Source organism: Micrasema longulum, unplaced genomic scaffold (assembly GCF_059751315.1).
Source record: "Micrasema longulum isolate JH-2025_06_02 unplaced genomic scaffold, ASM5975131v1 h1tg001930l, whole genome shotgun sequence".
NCBI lineage: Eukaryota > Metazoa > Arthropoda > Insecta > Trichoptera > Brachycentridae > Micrasema > Micrasema longulum.
Genome location: NW_028279104.1, coordinates 15,058 through 39,431, shown reverse-complemented (window position 1 = coordinate 39,431; position 24,374 = coordinate 15,058). Strand labels below are relative to the sequence as shown.

The 24,374-nt window shown below is 35.9% G+C and overlaps 1 protein-coding gene across 1 annotated transcript in view; it reads right to left on the bottom strand.

Moving 5' to 3' along the window:
- Positions 1-336: 336 nt before the first annotated feature.
- Positions 337-24,374, bottom strand: part of LOC148273503 (locomotion-related protein Hikaru genki-like) — a 37,447-nt gene continuing 13,409 nt past the window's right edge. The window contains exons 4-13 of the mRNA XM_088238613.1: positions 18,774-18,949; positions 17,220-17,367; positions 15,605-15,723; positions 13,088-13,247; positions 11,508-11,659; positions 9,815-9,988; positions 7,028-7,219; positions 6,708-6,878; positions 3,783-3,927; positions 337-1,367 (exon numbers count right to left, since the gene is read on the bottom strand). Of these exons, the coding sequence (XP_088094739.1) occupies positions 515-1,367; positions 3,783-3,927; positions 6,708-6,878; positions 7,028-7,219; positions 9,815-9,988; positions 11,508-11,659; positions 13,088-13,247; positions 15,605-15,723; positions 17,220-17,367; positions 18,774-18,949 (2,290 nt within the window). The 3' untranslated portion in view covers positions 337-514. The remainder of the gene's footprint in view (positions 1,368-3,782; positions 3,928-6,707; positions 6,879-7,027; positions 7,220-9,814; positions 9,989-11,507; positions 11,660-13,087; positions 13,248-15,604; positions 15,724-17,219; positions 17,368-18,773; positions 18,950-24,374) is intronic.

Sequence of the window (24,374 nt, the reverse complement as noted above, 5' to 3'; positions counted from 1 at the left end):
AGAAGAAATATGGATGTTCAAACATAGGCAAAATGGTGATTGTTACACAGTGTGTAAAGTGGCCACTTAAACCAGCCAATGACAGGTCATAAGCCCTGTAAATGCTTAGACTTCCATATTCCCTTATATACGGTATTCTACATCCTTTTTGTACCTTGTTAAATAAATAATTGTTTAATAAAAAATATCAATCCGCTGTATTGTTTTTTTTCATACCGTGGTGTGAAATGGGCCAGCGATATCATGCAGTGGGCTCGTGGTTTGCACGCGCACAGCGGTCCAGTCTCTGTGAATGTACGGTAGTTGATATTCACGGATATATTTTATTCTTCAATATTGAGGCGTCAATTTTTAACAAAACTTAACCTGGCAGCGTCGAAACACATCGCCGCATTCCTTACGTGCGCCTTGAACGTAGCGTAGACCCCATCTAAACATATTCTTAAGTAAATTTGGCATTTGGCATCACATTCAATCAATTTAAATTGTCAGACAAAAGTAACAAAAGCATTGCCTATCTGGTCTTGGATTTTCTCCCATTATTTAATTTTCTTAACAACTCCTCCCTCGCCGCCTCCACGAGCCTCTCGTCCACGGGGGTCGGATCCGTCGACTCTCGGAACATTTTAGACAAATCCTTTTTGATCGAAGATCTGGTGACAATTATTCTAGGAGACAAGACATCCGGATTGTTCTTCGCAACAATTCCGTCATCGAACATCTCGGAATTGAGAGTTTCTTTGACCGTAATCGTCGGCAGCACCGTTTGCTTTCTGGAAACGTCTCGTTTGACCACCGAAAGGTATTTATGATTACTGGCTGAAAATTGTGAAGCTGCTTTGGTGCTGTACGATACTCCATCAAAATTCGGTCGCTTCTTAGTAAAACTTTGATATTTTGATGATAAATCTACGATTCTCGATGTCCCGCTAACGGTCGACTGCATTTTTACATCAAACGGCGAATTTGTTTTATCATTTACTGTAAATTTATACGGCGATTGGATGGTAGCTGTAACTCCCCTGTTGAAAACTGCGGTAGACAGTTGACTCGTCGCAGATAACAAATTTTTTACTATGGTCGATTCTGGTTTGGGTAATCTAGTAAACAAAGTATACTGTAAGAGTTTTGTAGGTTTAGTCGGTAACTGCTTTGACTTCTTTAAGTTTTGATGCTGTATCGAGATGGCGGGCGTTATTTTTGTCGACGTCGGTATTGCTGCAGTAATGGAGTCTGAGGCATTCAAGTAAATGAGAGGATCGTCGTTGAGCATAGCGAGTTGGTTGGAGTCGTCGCTTCCGATGTACGTTTCGTTGCCGATCGGGTCCCGAGAGCATATCGGAATGGCGCTGGACCATTTCCCATTGCTAGAAGTAAAAAATAAATGTTGAAAATACAATTTAGTCAATTTATAATTCAACTAGACGGTTTATTAGTAGAGAGTTCAATACTATTGTTTTTCAGAGAGAGAATTGAGAAGCTGAGGACTGGATTTTCACTCATTAAGTTCAAGAGCTCAAACTTTTGTTTGGCCACTAAACTATGAGACAAACTTTTTTCGATTCAATTTCCTTATTCCGAATTTTTACCTGAGAGCAGTCATCAAGTCGAAAGTCACTTCCAGATACATTTTACACACAAACCTGTATTTTTCATCTGCCTGGACACTATATTATGACATATATAAACAAAGGATGATGAAAATAATATATACCGTGGATGGTCATCAAGTGCAAGCTGTAACGTCACAAAAAGATCTCGGAGTTGTGATCTTAAATGGGAATCACATATTATTTAAATTGTCAAACCCACCAATTCCTTCTTTTACTTAATAAGGAAAACATTAACTCACATCATCCAAGATTTGTTCCTCAAAATTTATAGAACATGTGTTCGTCCACTCCTGGAGTACGCCTACCAAATCTGGAGTCCTATTTTAAAAAAGACATAGAGTTGTTGGAGAAAGTCTAGAGAAGAGCAACTAAAATGGTAGTTTCTCTAAGAATCAAATCATACGAGGGAGCTCGGGTTAAGTTCACTGGAAGAGCGGAGGCAGCGTGGTGACTTGATATTAACTGAGTAATATAATGTACCCAAGTTGAAATCGATGTGCACCATGAATGGGAACCGCCATCTCAGAGGTCATTCATTGAAACTAAACACTACCCCCTTCTCATCCAACCCCAGGAGGAACTACCTGACAAATTCGAGTTGTGGAGAAATGGAATGGCCTTCCGGAGAGAGTGATCGGTGCTAGTTCAGTGAATGTTAACTAGATGCACACAGCAATGTATGAGGTTTAATAACCATGGACACTTGATATACGCGCATCAGCTTAATAGCTGCTAGTGTATTATTGTCTATTTTTCTTGTTCGATGTACAATAGACTGGTGGGAGACTTAACAAATTTCTATGTTATAAACAAGTGCAAGCAGGGGTTGTAAATCATGGTTTTATAAGTATAAGGTAATAACAATTATAAGAACATAAGTTTTGTTTGAATGTATATAATAACTTATTTATTGTGTATGCAGATAATTGGTAGAATTCCATATTTAATTTGGTAATGTATCCAAAATAAAACTAGTTTATTGGATTGTAATTCTACTTTATTTTTTATAAAATATACAAAGGGTATATTGTGACGCGTTTCGTCTTGTTAGGACATTTTCAAACAAACTAACTTAAATATTTACAAAGTTTCCTTATATACTAAAAATAATTGCTATTTTATGTTTGTGGATTTCTATACAAGCCAAAATAAGTAGAGTAATTAAAATTCAATAAGGGTATACTGAGTATATTAGAGGAATGTTATAAATGAACAGTTAAACCTAGTAAATTCACCTTTACTTAATATTTTCAAAAATAAAAACTAAATTATTTATAATTATAATCTTGTAATTGTAAATTTGTTTTTCCATATTATGTACGAGTATAATAATTTTTTATATTTTTTTATTTTTTATTTTACTATATACCTACTAAATATATAAAAACTTGTAATGTTCCCAATAAATTAAATTAAAATAAAATAATATTATAAAATCTGAATGTATTTTACCTTAGTTGACATTAAACATGAATGAAACCTGTGTAAAACACCAATGTAGAATTTCAACAATAATTTTCAAAATAAACCTGTATAAATGAAATCAATATTTTTATAATTATTACATTAATTTTAAAGTCATACCCTTACAAATGTTTCTAAATAATGGAAGGTTTTTCCCCAATATAACCGAAATATTCCTCTAATATACTCAGTATACCCTAATTGAATTTTAATTACTCTACTTATTTTGGCTTGTATAGAAATCCACAAACATAAAATAGCAATTATTTTTAGTATATAAGGAAACTTTGTAAATATTTAAGTTAGTTTGTTTGAAAATGTCCTAACAAGACGAAACGCGTCACAATATACCCTTTGTATATTTTATAAAAAATAAAGTAGAATTACAATCCAATAAACTTGTTTTATTTGGATACATTACCAAATTGTATAAAATAAAAACTGGTGTAAAATATATAATTTTATGAAGTTTTACAATGAAAATGTATTTGAATTTACCGGTCACTGGTAAAAAATTTATAAAATAATTATAAATAAAAGTGGATTAAAACTATAAGTATTTTTATTTTTATAATTAAAAAGCAGTCCCATCAAGAAATGTCAGTAGAAAAACTCAATACATTATGTACAATACTTGTGGCAACTTGTACAATACAAAAAATTACATTTTAATGAAATAAAATAAAATTTGGAGAATTTATTTACCGCAAACATCTCAGCATCGGAGTCCCCCTGAGGACGAGACCGGATTCGCACGTGAAGGAGATAGTCTCCCCAATCTTGTAGTAGAACTTGACTGAAGACATTCTCCCCGATATGGTGGTGCCGGGGTAGGAGCATGCTTGGATACCTACGGCAGACAACACATTCATTTCTGGACCTTTTCTGATTACTAGGGATAACTTTAATCCCGCCATTTTTATAATATGATACCTCAAGGGCGCTTCATAAAGTGATTCTATGAATACTGATTTTAATTTGACATACGCAGAAGTTGCAATTTAAGTCAAACTTTTAAATAAATACCTGAAATTTGTTGTGTTCTAATAAATTCATACTAAACTCGTGAGTGGCATAAAAGTTAAAATGTTATTTGTAGAGTAGAACTTTAATTATCCGAGTTCCAACTATCCGAATCGCTTTCAGAATTTCAGAAAAAAATTAAGACGAAAACGTATTGCAATTTGCAAAATAACGACTCGGCTGCCCGAAAACGGATGATGACAGTCAAACAGCTTAATTTGACCGAGATGTTCAGCAAGCAATGACTTTCATTTACAGTACGGTATGTACGAGGTGTGTTCAGAAATTAATTTTTGAATTTTGCGGGTTTGGAGAGTACAATTGTCATTTTTTTTATTATGTTTATATACATACCCCTGAAGTATGCTAAATTTTTAAGCTATATTCATTGTTTACTTTGTCTGTGGCAGCCTGTGGTAAAATTATTTGTTTTTAATATTGTTGACTCCCCTTCGTGCTGCTGCGGATATCCTAACCAATCTTCTGAACACATCCTGTGGTCTTGTCCCTTTCCCCTTCTCTATGATTACCGAATGGAGCTTCTCGCTACTATCCGTGGTCCTGTTATAGGTCCTGTCGGATATACAGATCTGGTGGCTTCTAAAAAGAATTGCGAGGCTTTTAAAAAGTTTTGTAATCGTTTCGGCGAATTGATCATGTCCGATCAATTAAATCCCAGTCAGTGAAGAATTCACTCCCCTCTCTTTTCAATCCAATGCAGTACATATTATGTACGTCTGGATTACTTTCTTTCAGCACAAAGATCATCAGATTCGGGCAGCTTTTCTCGTTTGACAATGAGCAAATTTTCCGTGTATGTGGGCATCGCCAAGGAGACTTATGTCCTCAGATGCGGTGTGTGGTATGTGGTGGGCAAGCTGCTGTCTGTGGCAGCCGCTAAGATAAGGCGTGTTCGGCAATTTTCGTCTTGGCTATCCAGAATGCCTCCACTGGGACGATTGAGCCCTAGTTTCGACGTCATATCCGTAAACCCATGTTTCGCCACCTGTTATAACACGTTTCAGTAATTCTGCATCGTCGTTGCTTTCATTTGGTGACACCTGAGCAACTTCCATTCGCCGCTGTTTTTGTTTTTTTTGCTGCCACGCTTTCCAAACCCAAAACATTCGAAAAATTTCATGGCATGAGCCAATCGATATGCCAACATCATCATTGCCTTCTCTGATTGTGATTCGGCGATCGTTGCTGATGTGCTGGGGCGTCCGGGCCATTCGTCATCTTCAACGTCTTCACGGCCATCTCGGAAACTCATAGCAAACTCACCATAGGCCTTTGTTAACATTTCACACACTGTGTTACAGTTTATTTAATTTTTTAAACAAAATATGATACAAATTCGTTGATCCGTATTTTTTACACAAAATATGATACAAATTCTTTGATCCATTTTTTTAACAAACGAATATCGCCGAACTCATAAAAACACATATAACCTTAGGCTGATTAATACAGCTGAAAATTTAGGCATACTTCAGGGGCATATATACCAACATGACATGATAATAAAAAATTGACAATAAGACTCTCGAAACCCGCGAAATTCAAAACTTCCCGTTATTTTCTGAACACACCTCGTACATACAGTAATTAATTAAAATATTCCCTTTTTTGGATAAAAATCCAATTTTTTTACTATGCGAATGGGGCCCAGTCCTAATTTATTTATTTATTTATACTTTTACATTGTTTGTATTCTTTTTTTTATACAGAATAATGTTCCCTCACCGGGGAGTCCCGTGCCGAGGTAAACATTTTACAAAATGTGAAACATGCCTAAGATTAGCTACTTAACAACGTTAACATAATAATAACAATTAAAAAAACGTAAATTATCCAATTAACCTAATTATCATAAACATAATAAAAAATAAAAAACTAAAATAATCATAAAAAACATAACCAATTTATATGGACCAATAGAACAAATTTCATAAACAGTACACACATTTTACCTATTTGGCTTGATCCACTCACCGATCCGTGCGCAACCCACCTCCCCTATCCATTTCTTAATAGAAATTTTATATTGTGAGAACTTACTAATTGTCATTGTGGATAATGGAAGTAGATTGTACACCTAAAACGAGTAGTAGGTCAATCCTCTTTGACCGAAGGTTGTATTAATTTTTTTGCAGCATCAGAGTGGAGTATCTAGTAACTCTTGTATTTGTAACGGAAGGTAGAGAATAATGTTTACGTGCGTATAGTAACAAAGCTTTTACATAAAGTTGTTTTATAGATTTGACATTAAGATTTTCAAATATACCGAGGGAGCTAGTTCTGATTGGGATTCTTAAGATAATTTTTATTAAGCTTTTTGTGCACTTATTATTTGCTTGATCAGTGTGTCATTTGCACATCCCCATCCAATTATTTCATATTCCAAAACTGATTGAGTTATTGCGTAGTATATTTTTACAAGTTCTTTTAGGCTAATTATATTTCTTATAGTTTTAAAAAATTAAATTTGCTTTTTCAATTTATTTTTAATATGATCAATTGATTAAGATAATTGAATTCTACTGTATATTATAATCGTTATCCCACAAAGTAAATGTTAAAACAAAAAACAAAAAAATAACTCACATTTGGGAGTCTCTCCACTCCAGCGGGCGTTGTCCTGACAAGCCACGATGGGCTGGCCCTGCATCATGTGTGCCGGGTTACAGTTGTACTGTACTACGTCCCCAGCGCGGAAGGGGGCCTTACCCAGGAGGAAGCCGTTCACCGGGGGCTGGGGCGCCGGGCAGGACACCTCTGGCAGCGCAAGATATTAAAAGAGATATTAAAGTTATTAGATGTAATGGTGAATAAAACAGTCCAGGCGTAAAAAGATTTTCTTTTATCATCTATGGAAAGTCGTCCAGAACTTGTCAGCCTAGAGTGAGCTTAGGTAAGGCACTCACCTACGCAGGCGGGCGGCGCTGGGAGCCACTCCCCGCTGGGTGAGCAGACGGTCTCCGAGGGCCCCCGCAGCCCCCAGCCGGGGGCGCAGCTAAAGGCGGCGCGCCCCCCGACACCGCGAGACACGACAGACACACGCGGCCGCGACTGGCTGGACACTCCTATCGGTATCGGCACCTCGCCACATTCCACGCCTATGATAAAATAAGTATTTTTTATTTAGTTTTTTAATGGAATAACCCGGCAAGCCACTATTTTAGAGGCTTGTCAGCAGGCGGGAAAGAGAGGATGCGGAAGGAAGTTATGAAAAATACACAAATACACAATACCCAGACAAATTGAGAAAAAATCTTGTATTTCTTTCTCGCAAATGGGAGGAATCGAACCCGCGGCGATAGTTTCACAGTCAGCCGTCTAACCAACTGCACTGTGGCACCTGTCGATCAGTCGCGTTCAGTTCATAGATACTGTGGATGCGGCGCATCCCTTGAAAGACGTGTAGAATAATGTATACCTGTTTTAAAATAAATAAGAATGAAAGGGAAAAAATCCACAAAATATCCTTGGTATAAATTTTTACGAAGAATTTTCTATCGCGAACGATTCCCAAACTCGAACAATAATTTCACTATTTATATCTACTTATACTTAGGTATGTACGCGTACGCATAATTTCTATACCCACAAAATACGCTATACAGTCGCCTTGTATTTTAAGATAAGCTGTGGATTCTGCTGTTCAAATTGAGTCTGATTCTATACTTTAAAATCCAATTCCGCGCATGCGCATTAAGTTAAATATCTTTTTTATTTGATCTACGAGACTCGCCAGGAATGATAGCATCCAATTTTGCGCAACACATTGAAAACTCGACTCTATTACCATATGGCATAAAGTGTGAAATTGCTTATTGTTTAAATTTGGTCAGTTATCTTGGACATCGTATGATTGTTTTGTTCTATTATTTTTTATTTTTTTTATTATTTATTTTATTTAGTTCTATGATTAACATAGTCTAATATATATTTACAACACAATATTTACATCTATACTTATTCTAACATTATTATACACTTAATATCCTAATTTATAATATTCACTGTTTCATATGTACATTTTCATTAATTACTCATATATTCACTATTTACACTATATACTACCTAATATTTTTCACATATATCCTTTTTACATTTAATTTTAAATAAATTTACATTAATTTAATTTTTTATGCCTTCTGGCATTTCCTCAAATAGTTGTATTCCCTTGTACATGCGGCAGTTCTGGGACATTGCTTTCTTTTCCAGCCTTATATTTTTAGATCCTCTTGTTGCATAGTTTCTATGAAAGAACTCATTATTTTTTAGTTTATTTTGAAAATATCTCGGAACTATTCCTTTAATAATTTTGTTTATTTCATTGGCAACATTGAATTTGATTCTTTGATCAATTGTCATGATATCTAGAAGTTGAATCATTTTCTTAACTTTTGTTCGTCTCCCACATCTTAATATTACCCTCGTCGCTTTGTTTTGTATTATTTGGAGTCTCTTTAGATCTCCTTAATTACTTAAATATAAAATACTGGAGCAATAATCAATGTGGGGAACGATAATACTTTTAAATATCAGCAGAGAGGTTTTAATGTCTAATTTATTCCGTATGTGCCTAGATATTTACAGTTCCAGTATACGCTGGTTGTCTTGTCCTTGTCACTTATCAGTAATTCAATCTAAGATGAATCTATAACGGTTGTGTTTTTAATCATTTATTTTTTATACTATTGTGGTAATATATTATAGACCATGTGTCAGAGTTTTCTCATTATTTTGTTAAGTAGTTATAAAATGAGCGAAAAGAGGTAAATAATACTGGTTTGTTAAATATTTTTCTAATCATTCCCGCAACTGAGCGTTCATTTTCAACAATGAAAAGAGCAAAAACATACAATCGCAGTACAGTTGGTGAGGACAGGCTTTCATCTCTCGCTATTATTTCTATTGAGAAGGAATTTATGTTACCTTGAAGGAAAAATCATTTTTTTATGATCGAGTGATCGTCGATTTTTCAAAGAGAAAACGTCGGATCGATCTGAAGTTCAAATAGATGGATTTACTTACAGGTAATTTTAAAAAAACAATGATTTATTTTCATGATTTATTAATTTCACGATGACAAGTATTTAGATAAGAAACACGTCAATTAATAAAAATCTTAATATTTAAAAAATATATACTGTCAGCAACCCTCCCAGCAATAGTCACCGCACGGTCCTGCTGTCAATGTGTGTTTATGTGTAATAATTATTAATGAGAGAGCTTACCGAGAGAGGTGAATCTTTTCCATGCTGGGATTACCAGTTTTAGACTCTTCCTCTCTAACTATGTATCATAGTATGTTTTAGTGACTTGTTTGTCTTATTACTATTGTTTTTATGGACTATGTGTTAGACCGAATAATCTATTGAGCTTTTATTTTAAAACATGTTAATGTAATTACCTAATATAACTAATGTACATTGTAATTAGCAGAAGTGCTGTATTGTACATTTAAATAAATAATCTAATTATAATTTCTGTGGTCTGCTCGTTATTAGAGTAAGTGAAGAGAAATTCCTAAAACAGGCTTCAACCAAAACATCCCACCCGACCCTATTTACACCTACATATTATAAACATAAAAACTTTATAATATCCCTTTGAAGTAATCATAAACCATGTGCCTACATTATAAGCGAGGTAAAAAATAATGCAACTCCCGTATAAAAAACCCTTACGAAATAAAGACTTACTTTCGCATAGAGGCAATGGAGCACTCCAGTTTCCACTGGGAAGGCAGACCAGCCTGGCGGCTCCGATGAGGGCGTTACCGTTGGCACAGGAGAAGGCCACTTCTGCACTCAGACGAGTGGACTGGCTACTGGAAATGAGGCCTCTACGCATCGGTAGAGGGGGGCAGTGCACAGCTGGTAGGAATAGAAATACATACGATGTTGAAATAGGTAGGACAGGACACCATGTAAATACAAAAATAAACAGTTGAAATGTTAAGAAAGGGTAAGTTTAATTATTGCCGAGCCTTTCAGATAATGGTACTATTTTTCAGTGTTTTATGCCGAGAATCAATGTCGCTTCTTGGTGACATTTTTAACAGCTTGCAAAGTCCGTCATCTAATCTTACGTAGCGTTCATCATTAGCCTAGTAGCCATATTCTATAATTAATTTGTTTTGTAAATTCGTTCATATCGTATGGGAACAAGAGTCAAATACGATTTTTATTACGTCAGAGTGATATGGATTTATGACAAACTAATGAACTTGTATTCATTATATCTTTGATCTTCGCAAATTTGACCACATAACCGAGTATCGCAACGCAACTACACTGGCTCAGGATCAGGCATAGAAGAAACATTCACATTCTATCACTTCTTCACAATATTTTATATAATCCCACTTCGCCTGTTTATCTGAGAGAGCTCTTCAAACCTCTTTCACAACACGGACTATCTCTTCGTTCTAGTAACGAGATAACCCTTTAAACCCTGTCATCGCTCTAATTTTCTTGCCTCCTCTTTCACAGTAGTAGCCGCTCGATTGTGGATAATCTACCCACTAATGTTTGAGACCCCTTCTTTATTTACATTAAAGTCAAGATTGAAATGTCACTATCTAAATATTTAAATAGTTCCTTTATCCTTCTTTCCTTCCCATCCCCTCTCCTCTCTTCAAAGTGTTAATTTTTTTATATATATTTTTTTAAAATCTTTATTTTTAATTTTTGTATAAAATTGTAAGATTTAATATGTCCATGTATTTATAATTTTCTCAAACTGAACAGTTTGGGTAGGTAGGAAGATATTGCCTTAAGGCAATATGCCCGCCCTTATATTTATTTTATATGTATATAAAGTGTCAAATAAATAAATAAATAAATAAATTTAGGTTGTGAACAAAATTGTGACAAAATAAGCCTGCAGATGATACACGCTATGATTCTGCCTAATCGAAAAATAAGTACAAATGAAACATTTAAATTTATTTCAACAGAGAAGGAAAACATTTTTGAGAAGGTAAAGGAAAAAGTATAAAAACTGGAAAATTGTTTTTAGGCGTTGCCTAGTAAGTGATTTGGTTCAGCCGGATGAATCTCACCCACGTGATAAAGGTTTCAGCTCTTTTACTTGACAAATGTCAACAGATGAAACAGTTGAGGAAATGTTGTTCAACATGGGCAGAATGATGAATGTTACACAGTGTGTAAAGTGGCCACTTAAACCAGCCAATGACAGGTCATTAATCCTGTAAATGCCTAGACTTCCATATTCCCTTATCAAAAATGTTTTGCATCTCAGTTGAAATAAATTTAAATATGAATAACTCCATAGGGAGGAAATCCAGCCGGTCTGCGAGCATTTGGACATACTCAAACATTGTTGGACAAATGAAACAGGCTAACAACTAAGAGTAAATCGTATTGTTACCTTCCACAATAATGTCTACTTGATGGAATTGGCGAGCGGGAGTTACGCAGGTGAATAGGCCTGAGTCGTCTTGTGTAGCGTGGAATATACTGAGGCGATACTCCAGCTGGCTGTCCCTACCCGGGTCGCTGGACCACCCCTCTGGGTATTTTCTAGAAATAAATAAACACGATTAGGTGCTAAGGTCTTCTCAAAACCCACTGGTAAAAGCATTCTATACAACAATGGTGATAAGGTTGGCTGGGCCATATATGGTTAGAACTTCCTTAGCACAGAGACAATACTCCCACATAGGACCAGAGCTATATAATATAATGCCAGAGCCATGAAAATGTTGCAAGAACCACAAGCTAAAGCGGTTGCTGACTACTTTCCTCGGAGAAATTGGTCGCAGAGAGTCTGAGGGGTTGATGGTGGCTGTTAGATGGCCAACACATGTTTTAATTTAAATTGTTTGTATATATTTTTAATTTTACTGATTTAATTTTTAAGATCCTCGTGACTTTTTAATTTATTTTAACTATGTATTTTTTTATTACATCTTTTACTTTATTTTTTAATATGTTTTTTTTTTCTCTTTCTACTCGGTATTTTGCTGTTTTTTTTTTAAATATGCTTTTTGCTATAAAAATACATTAATTTTTTTACTATGACTTTAAATATGTTTCTTACTATGTATTCTGTTTTTATTTCACATTTTACTGAGTTTCAAAATATTTTTATGGACATATTTTTAATGGTTTTTACTATGTTTTCACTACTTTTATTACTTTGTTTTTATTACGTTTTTGCTTCGTTTTTTTTACTATATTTTTACTATGTTTTTACTACATAATTACTATGTTTTTACTACATAATTACTATGTTTTTACTACATAATTACTATGTTTTTATTACATTTTTACTATGTTTTTACTACATTTTTACTATGGTTTTAAACTACATAATTACTATGTTTTTATTACATTTGTACTATGTTTAAATTACATTTTTACTATGTTTTTACTACATTTTTACTATGGTTTTACTACATAATTACTATGTTTTTACTACATTTTTACTATGTTTTTACTACATTTTTACTATGGTTTTGATACATTTTTTTACACGTTTTTGCTCCTTTTTTTACTATGGTTTTGATACATTTGTTTTTCACTTTAACTGTTTCTATATATCGATTAGTGTTTGTTTATATTTTATTTGTCTTAGAACGGGGTAAATAACCCTAGTTAGGTAGTCAAAGCAACTTTGTATAAATTATAATTTTGTGTAAGTAATATAAAGATAATTAAATAAAATATTGCATACGCTTTAAGAGAACCTCAACCATGCGTGGATACTTTAAGAGGCATTGGAGTCTTTGGTTTTGAACAACCAATGCCGTTTTTTGGTGATCCTGTCTATTTATCAAACCCGAAAGACAAAAATCCTTGAAACTGAAGCAGTTTATAAGCTGAGCTGTCAAGGATAATAAAATTTTTGTCATTCTTTGATGCGCATTAAAATCTTTTAATCAATAGCAAAATGTCTGTAAAAACTATTAAAAAATATATATCTACACGTCTATAAATCTCGCCCACCTGTATTCGTGGCTGACGTTCCACTTGGGGTTGCCAAACTTCCGCATCCACAGGCACTCCATGTGCAGGATAGTGCCCGGGTACACCACGAGTCGCCCGTCGTTGCTTTGTGCGATGGGACCGAGCTGGTGGCGGAACAGTATGGTTGGTGGCTTCTCCACTGCAACATTTAACATTTGTCCATTTTTAGTCCGCACAAGTATATTTGATCAAAGATGCCCGGAGAGCCGTTACAAATATTTTCAATTTAGTCGTTTGTTTGTCCATCACAGGAACTCCTCCAAAATGGTAAATTGTAGCGATGTGAAATCTGGGCACATTATTTTAGATCTAATTTATAAATCAACAGTGCCATTTTCGAGCCAAATTTTTTGGACATTCCTCAGTAAAAAATCTAACTTTTTAACGGTAAGTCTTAGAGACGTGAAATTTAAAATTCTATTTGTATTTCAAATGGATCGTTTATGGCATAAAATTTGCCTAGCTTTGCCTGGTCTGTACTGAAATACGAATCTAAATTCAAACTTAAACAACTCGCAAACGAGATATTTCAAACTTCAAATTTACCCGATTCTACCTGTCTGGCTGTAGCACTGTGAAATTACAACACGTGAAAAATCATAATTTTACTACAGTATTTGATTTTGGCCAAATGTTTGCAGACAAAAGACTGGATTTCACCTCCTCGGGAGTAATTAAGATTACAACAGGGATGGAGAATACCTTCTAGAAGGGAATTTGGAAGTCAAGGTATATAGAGGGCTTATGACCTGTCAATGGCTGGTTTGAGTGGCCACTTTACACACTGTGTCACATTCACCATTTTGCCTATGTTTTGGTAAAGTTGCGCGTTTGCTCACCATGCAAACGGTCTCGGGTTTGATTCCCGACATGGTTGACATGAAATATTCATTAAAAGGGTGTTTTTACACTAGAGTATTTCATAGTTCCTGGACTGGCACCTGAAGCGTAAGACTGATCATCTAACCTGCATGAAACAAAAATGATCAGGATACGCTGCGGTTGGTGTAGCAATTTAGTGCCCTATGCACCATTGGGTGCGGAAAGCGAAAAGATAGTGAATGATGAATAAAAGTATTGAACGAATTCATCTTCATCATTATTCCATGTCCGCTTCTTAGTTGGAACATATGATGACCACACAGAACCTCCAGGCATCTCTGTTGGCTGCCAACTCCTCCCAAATCAGGTTCACGTCACGTAACTCTGACGTAAATTACCGGCGAAAAGTTAACAGCAAACGTACTGAACGTCAAAAATCTGGCAATAGCTATCAGAAAGACTAATTTTAATTATAAATTACCAGATGAATCTCTTCACAACAATAAAGGTTTCAGCTCTTTGACTTCACTAAAATCAACAGATGGAAGAATTAAAGAAATATGGATGTTCAAACATAGGCCAAATGGTGAATGTTACACAGTGTGTAAAGTGGCCACTCAAACCAGCCATTGACAGGTCATAAGCCCTGTGGATGCCTAGACTTCCATATTCCCTTCTCGAAGGTATTCTCCATTCCTGTTGTAATTTGTTAATCATAATTTTAGATCAATGGTACTATTTAAAAGGCAAAATCTAAATCATAATAAACATATTCGGTGAAAAATTCAACTCATTAACAGAATATCGTAGCGACGTGAAATAATGTAGCAATATCAAAAATATAATTTCCAAACGGACCATGCTGCTTTTTGTGGCATTTGCATGATTTTCTTGTCAATTTTTTCTCAGGCTTCTTCAGTATAAAATACAACCCACTAACGGTCAGTTGTACCATAGAAAAATGTTAAAATTGACAATTGTTCTAAAATGAAATTTTATTTATTTATTCACACTCTTTATCAAAATACAATTCCATGTTCACTTTGCCCAGCTAACAAGGGTACATACCCCGTTACAAGCTAGGCAATTACATTTTAATATATTATAATAGTTAACAAATTAATATAGAGCACAGACAAACAAAATATAAACTTATTCGGATACACGTTTTGATTCATATACATAAAGACATACACATATATATAAATAAACACATATATACACATATATACACATGTACATACACACATGCGTACATACACCCATGCGCATACACATACATACATTCATAAAAACATAGACAATTTATTTATGCGAAACTTCATGGTTGTCATCTATAAATATATATTTTTTAAAATATCCCTTATTTTTTATATTTTATTTTTGACATCCAGTAAGGTTCTCCAATCCGTGGCATGCATCAACTTTTCTGACTCCCTACGACCAATGTCATGAAAGAGCGAGGTCAACACCTTCCGTAACTTGACGACACTCCCGTCTTTCCACGATTCTGGCAAAAGGTTATGGACCTTTTTGCCTACGTTATAGTGTTGTTAAATTAAATTTTAAACTTCGTTAAATTACACAGCAAGATGTTTTAACACGATCCCGAGCAAAGTCAGAGTCTTCAAAATTCAAGTAATATGATAAACCGAATTAACAAATAGATCTTACTAGCATAATCATTTTCTTGGTTGAGTCCAAAACAAGAAGGCTTCGGACCGTCCCATTCACCGCCCATACAACGCCTTTGGTTTGGTCCAATCATTGCATATTTTCCAATATCCATACATCTGCAAGAAAAAAACAGATTTTCGCAATCTTAAATGGTGTATTGCAAGGACACAAATTTGGACCACTATAATTTACCAAAAACTGCACTGCACTTGAATAAGAGAATATTATTGTGGAACAAAAAATAATTTAAAATACGTTAGTATAAATATTCAAATTACAAATTAAATGTTCACTCGAATACATTTTCAATAATATTCAGCGTAATAACTAAATTCTTTGCTATCTTACGAGGGGAGGTGAATGTTTTAGACTACCAAAAACAAGAATCGAGGCAACTCAGAACAATCTGTATCTATGTAAAGAGATTAGGGATGTTGGGTCTATCGTATCATTTTGTGGGATAGCGATGATTTTCGATAAAGTCTGAATGAATTATTAAAAAATATAAATTATTGCATACCATATGTATGAGTTAAAGAATTACTAGTTGTTAGTTTTATTTTCCACAACTAACAAAATAAATTAATTACATTAGAAATTCACCATTTCTAAGAGTATTAAGGTAGATGGAAAAATGTGAGCTGCGGCCAATTCAATAAAATTATAGCTAGGATCTCTACTAAATTAAAGATATCTTTAGTGGACTGTATAAAATACTTTTATTTCAGTAAACACAATGTAAGCTTCTGACTCGAGGAGAAAACTAAAAAAGCCAAGTTATATATCTCGTGCTGTTTATATATATTATACTAAGAGTACCCACCAAAGCAACAATACTCGGGTGTTGCACTCACAAAAATCAATAAGATTTAAGTTAAGAACTTCCCCTTAAGAAAAACTTAACTATAGATACTTTGATTGCGCAACTTGCTTGTTAGCAGATGAACGCTCGAAATGCTGGTACGCGGAATGCGTTATCCTTTATTTGCTTTGCCACGGTACCTTAAACACAATGAATGCAATTACATTCATACATTTTTTACATACATTTACATACATTTTTTGTTTTTTTTTTTTTTGCACCACAACAGGCCAGGAGGCCTAATTACAGTGGTGAATTACATCACAGAGTACCCAGGCTTGAGAAAAATCACATTTTAATTTTTTGTGTTCTCACCGGGAATCGAACCCGGAACCTTCCGTGCGTGAGTCAAGCGTCTTGACCACTACACCACGGAGGCCGCCGATTACCTACCTTATTCTGGGTTCTGGCACCTTTATTGTTTGATAAGATCTTGTGGTCAAGAAGGATGGGCACTTGACGATTACACGACATAATGGATTTAACGAGTTATTGATCACAAAAATATATTATTTGCGATCGCGGTGAGAATATTAGAAGCACATACACACAAGATCAGTTCAGTTGTTATTATAACGCCGAGACAATAATTGGTACCCACGGTAGGCAATTGCAACATCTTAACCGGGGCTCAGTAGGTAGCAAACAAATTTGAATGCCTCACCTAGTAAAAATGCCATGTATATATGTGTGTACACATAAGAGCAAATGTGGCGTAACCATACTTTTAATTATTGAATATATTATTACCGGGATATGAGTAAGGAGCCAGCCGGAAATTCTACAACATCTTCCTTGATTTCCAGATCGTTATAGAAAGATACAACATTTGGTTCATTATTCCTGTAAGTGCACGTTGCGTTACCCAAGAGACCGGCTGGGATTGCATCTTCCTCCTCTAGGAAAAAATACATTTATTATTAACTCACATTAGTGTCTAGTAATGTCACAATAACCCAAAAGGTATTTTTTACTAGACACAAAATTTAACTCTCCATTCCCGGTAATGTGAGGCTAGTACACATTACATCTAATAACTTGAATATCTCTATAAATAAAATAAATTCTGGGTTAAGGTTTTGGGTATTCTTCTGTCATACAATACGAAGTTTGTTCAGAAAATAACGAGAATTTTTAAATTTCGCGAGTTTAGAGAGTCCGATTGTCAAATTAAAAAAAAAATTATGTTGGTATACATGCCTCTGAAGTATGCTAAAATTTTAAGCTGTATTCATTGGTTACTTTGTCTGTGGCAGCCGCTGAGGTTAGACGTGTTCAGAGTGCTCGGCAATTTTCATTTTGGCAATCCAGAACGCCTCCACTGGGACAATTGAGCCTTAGTTTCGACGTCATATCCGTAAACTCATGTTTCGCCACCTGTTATAACACGTTTCAATTATTCCGTATCGTCGTTGATTTCATTTAATGTCACCTGAGCAACTTTCATTCGCCGCTGTTTTAGTTCAAAATTCAAAAATTTTGGAACAAATTTTGCTGCCACGCGTTTCATACCCAAAACATTAAAAAAAAACAAAGCACGACCCAATTGATATGCCAACATCATCAGCGACTTTTCCGATTGTAATTTGGTGATCGTTCATAACCATTTCATTAGCTTTTTCCATGTTTTCATCGGTTGTTGATGTGCTGGGGCGTCCAGGCCGTTCGTCATCTTCAACATCTTCACGGCCATCTTGGAAACGCTTATACCAATCGTATACTCTTATTCTACTCACAACAGACTCACTATAGGTCTTTGTTAACATTACACACACTTTATTTATTTTTTACACAAAATTTGATACAAATTCTTTGATCCATTTATTTTAACAAACAAAAATCGCCGAGCTCATTAAAACACGTCTAACTTTAGCGGCTGCCACAGACAAAGTAACCAATGAATACAGCTGAAAGTTATTTTATTATTTTCTGAACACACTTTGTAATTAATATTTATTACGAATAGAAACAGAATTTTATCAGAAATCACAGATTAGTCACTAATACAATAAAAAGTTTACCTTTATGTCACAAATACACAAATAAACTACTCTCTCACCCGTTAGGAGATTAAGAATAGCACCCCAGAAGTGTCTTTTTTTCAATCGCATTGATATTATAATTTGTTGTTTTCAAAATTAATGATTTAATCATCCTCGCTACTTTCTTTAGCAGACAATGTTGCACCAATTCGATATAATTTATCCGGCCTACACAGATGAGAGACCAGATCACGGAGGCATATTCTAGAAGAGGACGAGCAACGTTCAAGAGTGGACGATGTGGATAAAATTCAGAACTTACCGCATGAGACACTCTTCCCCACCCACTTTCCCGAATCGCAGACTATCTTCCACGTGGACTTCTCCCCCATGATGGCCGCTATGCAGCGGAAGGTCACCTCCGTGCCGTGGGGGTACCGCTGCTGCGACGGGCTCCCGGACGGGGACCCGTCCCGGTATATGAGCGTGCCCTGGACCCTGGACACACCGATACACGACATGAGACATTGCAGAGGCAAATACCTTACTCATTGGCATTAAGATCACAGACAGTTTCAATTGGCGAGCATGTTTCATCTAACATGCAATTTTGGATACAGTAAATCCCCCAAATGTACCGTTAATAGGCAAATCTCAACAGAGACGAAAGAACTATTAGGTTACTTATTTTATTTGATATGTATTTTTTAAAATATTTATTTACGAATGTGATGGTTTTGGAAAAAAATGAAAGTATGACTAAATGTGAGATCACTGTGAAAGAACTGAAAGGCTTAAGAATGGGTGCAAAAATGGGTGATTTAAATGTCATTGCTTGTCTTTTGTATGCTGATGATGCCGTACTTCTTGCTAGCAACAAAGAGGAACTGCAATTCTTGGTAACAAAGGTCTACGCTGTATGCGAGGGAAGCGATTTTCTGACGAATGTCGATAAATCGAATGTGATGGTTTTTTAAAGAAATAAAAGTATGACTAAATGTGAAATCACTGTGAATGGAGTTATACTAAAACAAGTAGAGGAATTTGTGTATCTGGGAAGTATTTTTACTAGGGATGGAATGACTGAGAAAAATATTGAAAGGAGGGTAAGTGCCGGTAACAGAGTGAACGGTGCACTTAAATCAACCTTGGCAAATAAATGTGACAACCTCGAAAAAATAATTAAATAATTAAAAATATATAAGTTTATTAAATAAAATTTAGCGAAAAAAAAAAAAAATCATTAATAGAGAGAGATTAAAGACGTTTGGGTTTGTCGGGCGCCAGTTATTCGTAAAGAATAACAATTAGATTAAAGTTGCATTCAGTTTAATTATGTCAATGTGGAGGGTAAGAAAGGAAAAAGATAAATTGTGGAAATTAAATGTATTTAAATTAAATTATAAACAAAATCTAACCTAACTTAGGAGTAGCCTTAACCTACTTAAACAATAACCTTAAAATTAACCTTACGCCCTGATGCGGCGCGCGGCGTGGTGACGCGAAGGCGGCGTGGGTCCTTGGCGTGCGGCGTGGGCACAGGACGCGATGGGGGCGGCGGCGTGGTGCATCGTAGGGGAAGGCAGCATCTGGCTGCGGCGACAGGGGTAGCTGGGACGGTGGCGTCCAGCTGCGGTGAGATGTGCCGCGAGGACGGCTCGTCATGAGCGGCGGCGTGGCTTCCTGTCCCATGGCGGGGCATGAGAAGTGACGTCGGGTGCGTGGAGGGACGCACGACGTGGGCGGCTCGTCATGAGCGCAGCGGCGTGGGCGCGTTGGCGCGTGGGCGCGTGGGCTGCGTCACCGTGGTGCGGCGACGTGAGCGCGTGGTTTGCGTCGTAGGCGGCAGCGTTGGGGCTACGGCGTCAGGGCTGGTTAGCCAGCGTGGTGGCTTTTCTAGTGGCTGCTGACTGGGCTGCTGACTGGGTTGCTGACTGGGCTGCTGACTGGGCCACGGGGATGGCAAGGCACCCGCCCGTGACCCTTGAGGTCAACTGACGCAGTAGAAGAGAGTCCGTAGAAGAGAGTTGAAGTGGAAGAGAGTCTAACAAGGAAGAGAGTCTCCGTCGGAAGAGATTCCGTAGGAAGAGAGTCCGGGAAGCGGGCGTCACGGTTTTTATCATCTTTTAGACGTCCCCCCTTCCCGGTTGGTCTCGTCGCTCTCATTGGCGGGCGCACGCTTCGGTTGGGGCGGTCTTCTTTTCCCGCCGAATCCCGTCTTTCCCGCCAAATTGTGTTCTTAAAACTTATCCTACTAAACTTAAATATTAAATTAACCTAGTCTTATAATTAACTTATGATAAGAATCGGAATAATCGGCGAGCGTGCACGAGAATAGGTATGAAGGTAGAAGAAGCGAAGTCTATATGCTGAGATAGAGTGACGTGGCGTTCCATCCTCTCTACCTACTTTCACGGGGAAACGGCGTGATGGTCGCCGTTATAATTTTCATAAAAAATGTAAAATATAAATATGTTATTCCTGTAAATAGAGTGATTTGGATTTTAAAATATAAATATTATTTTAAACTATTATTATTCGCGTTTTTAAAAGTGTCCTGAGCTTCACAAATATTGACATGTGGCTGGTTCTTGGGGTACCTTCTCGGCAAGAACAATAGGCTTCCGATTGCCCGAGCGGACAGACTTTTATTACCTTCAACGACCCTTGCGAAAGGCGCAATTCGGGTCCTTGTTGGTGACTAATATATCGAACAGTATTTTTTTAAAAGAGAGACGCGTTCACAATAATTATTTTTAAACAAGAAATTATAGAATTGATGGATTTGGCACAGCGGTACTTTCGGTCTATATCAAATGTTTGTCGCAAAAGGCAAAATTAGCAATTCATAGTAGAGTCCTGGTCCCGACCCTGATGTATGGGAGCGAAGTATGGACTTGGAAAAACAGGGATGAAAGTAGGCTGAATGCTGCCGAAATGCGATCTCTCAGGCGAATGTGTGGTAAAACTATGTATGATAGAGGCACAAATGTTGAGATTCGTACATTTATGTAATAATAATAATTGTGGATAACTTATATAGCGCCATTTTCGTAATATAATACCTCAAGGGCGTTGTTGTACCTCATGTAAAGGCAAGCATCATCGAAAAAATCAAGAAAGGAGCTATGCGCTGGTGTGGACATGTAGAGCGAATGGACAGCGAAAGAACAGCTAAGAATATTTACAATGCGAATGTTGATGGATGCAGAAATAGAGGAAGACCGAGAAAGACATGGCATGACCAAATCCAACAAATACTTGAAGATGGACATGTCAAAAGTCGGAATAATCGGCGCGCGTGCATGACAAGATGTATGAATGTAGAGGAAGCGAGATCTGTATGCAAAGATAGAGTGATGTGGCGTTCTATCCTCTCTGCCAACCCCTACGGGGAAACGGTGTGATGGTTTGTTGTTGTTGTTATATTTATTTTTTAAATATACAGCCTAAGTCAATTACAACAGTTACATGAAGAAACATATATACAGGTGTTCCTTAAACCCCAATACATCCGAAACCACGATGATTAGTATGGGCAAGAAGACATATTAGCATATTTAAAAAAATGTTTTGAACAAAGATTTTTTTTTTAAATAAAATATTTAAAAAACAAATGGTTGCTTACTTCTGCAGGGAAGAAGCGAGGGGGGCGTGGCCACGCGGTCGGTGGTTTGTCAGACTCCCCCCTCCCCCTCCTCGTTTCTCCCCTGCAGAGATAAGCAACCATTTGCTTTTTTTGATATTTAATTTTTAATTTTTTTTTTCGTTTTAAAAATTTATTTTAATGTGCCAATATGTTTTCTTGCTCATACTGATTATCGTGGTTTCGGATGTGACAGGGTTTAATGAACACCCTGTATACAAAAAACTGAACAAAAACAACATAAAACTATGTAGCAAAGACAAACAAAGGCAATAAAAAAATGCTATACGATATATTCATAGACGGCCTCGTGGCGTAGTGGTCAGCGCGATTGAGCAAGAGGTCTCGGGTTCGATTCCCGACATGGTTGACATGAAATTTTAGTCCCTGGAATGGTACCTGATAGCCCAGTCAAATTAGACAAAAAAAGGCAATCGGTGGAAAAGTTTTGGAAATGGTCTCAAAGAGTTATGGAAATGGTCTGAAATGCTTCCTTTTGACTTGGTTTAATGTGGGTCAAATGTACCCGATGGTGGGCGGTGAGCTCGAGGAGGGGGAGAAGGGGATTTAGAGGTAACATTTTTCAACAAAGAGAAAGGTAAGAAAAAAACTTCGTCTCTCTCTCTCTCATACGGATGTAAGTGCTGTTCGCCCTCGATCTTTCATTTCCCCTGTCATGCACGGCATAGCCTTTTTTATACGTTGGACAACTCAAACTTGCAGTTTTTGTCTAGATATGGACCACGAAAGACGTATTCTTAATAACAAGAGAAGAACCAATTGTTCCAAGAAGCTAAACTTTTAGATCTAAGACAAATATATTGTTTTCAATGTTTTAAATATATATTTAAGAACCAAAATTTATTTACTAGAAATTCAAATAGATCAAGTCAAAGAAGGAATCGTGTGTTAGAAATACCACATTGTAAAACGAGGCTCGCACAGAGACATGCGTATTTTATAGGCCCAAAAATTTTTAATTCTTTTTTTACTGATAATATTTCATTGATTCCAAACTTTCAAAATTTTCCTTCTTTGAAAAAAACACGCACTATCCTGGTTTCAAACTAAAGATATGAACTCTTTTTTTCTATGATTCATTTTGTTGCCCTTTAATAATAAGGAATATTTTTGTGTTTGTTTAAAAATATTTTTTATTTCTTTTTTTAATTACTATAAAAAAAAAACATATTATCTTTTGCAGAATATTTTATTTTTTCTCTCTTATGTTACACAAAAACTGTCCATTATTTATTATAGGAGCAAAAATTCATTAACATTTTCTTGTATACCCACGAACAGGCCATGCCTTTGTGGGATTTTTTTTATTACTATTTTTACTATTAATATGTATTTCATTGCTGTGTAATTATGCTTTATTTATTTAATACTCTGTTTTATCATTTATGTTTATTGTAAAAAAACAAAAAAATTTAAATTAAAAAAATATATTAAAAAAAACACGTCTTTCGCGGTCCATATCTAGACAAAAACTGTAAGTTTGAATACGAACCGTAATACAAATATTTTGAGAAACATCAACTGACCTGTCCAGACCTTTACATCTTCAATGATTTGCCACTGATTGCCTCTATGTGATCATGAAATGTCAGGGTGCTCACAAATCTAACACCCACATCCTTAACACTTGATCTCCGTATCAAATTCTGGTTATAGATAGCCTTTATAATCGCGGCCCAGGGGCGATATTCCAAAAGCTCTCGCGGCCGTAGAAAAAGCTTTTATCTCGCGTATTTCCATACAAAATACGCCAAATAAAAGTGTTTTCTATGGCCGCGAGAGCGGTTCAGAACAGCACCGCTGGTTTATTAGCCTCAACTGTCCTTATCTCGTTTTAGAATGTTGCATGTGATATTGCATGTGAAATTATCTCACAATACATACTTGTATGTCAATAAATGTTTACTTTGTTATATTTTCCCCGAAATTCAAATACAAATACCTAAATTCCCCATTACCTATTAAACACTTAGCCTCACCCTTACCCATCGGTTTTTCCCTCAATTATGATTAATGTACATGCTATAGTTCATAAGATTATTTTTATTTTCTACTTAAGGACATTCAATCCAAATAATCTTCACATTCGTTTGAAAATGCCCTAATAAGGCGAAACAATTGTCACGAAGTTTTTATTTTTATATGTTTATATTTGTAAAAATAAAATAAAGTGTTCAGTAGACTCAAATCAGTGTTTGATTTCTAATTATAAATTTGTTCTGATATTCTCGCACTGTGTCCGTGTTTACTACAAGT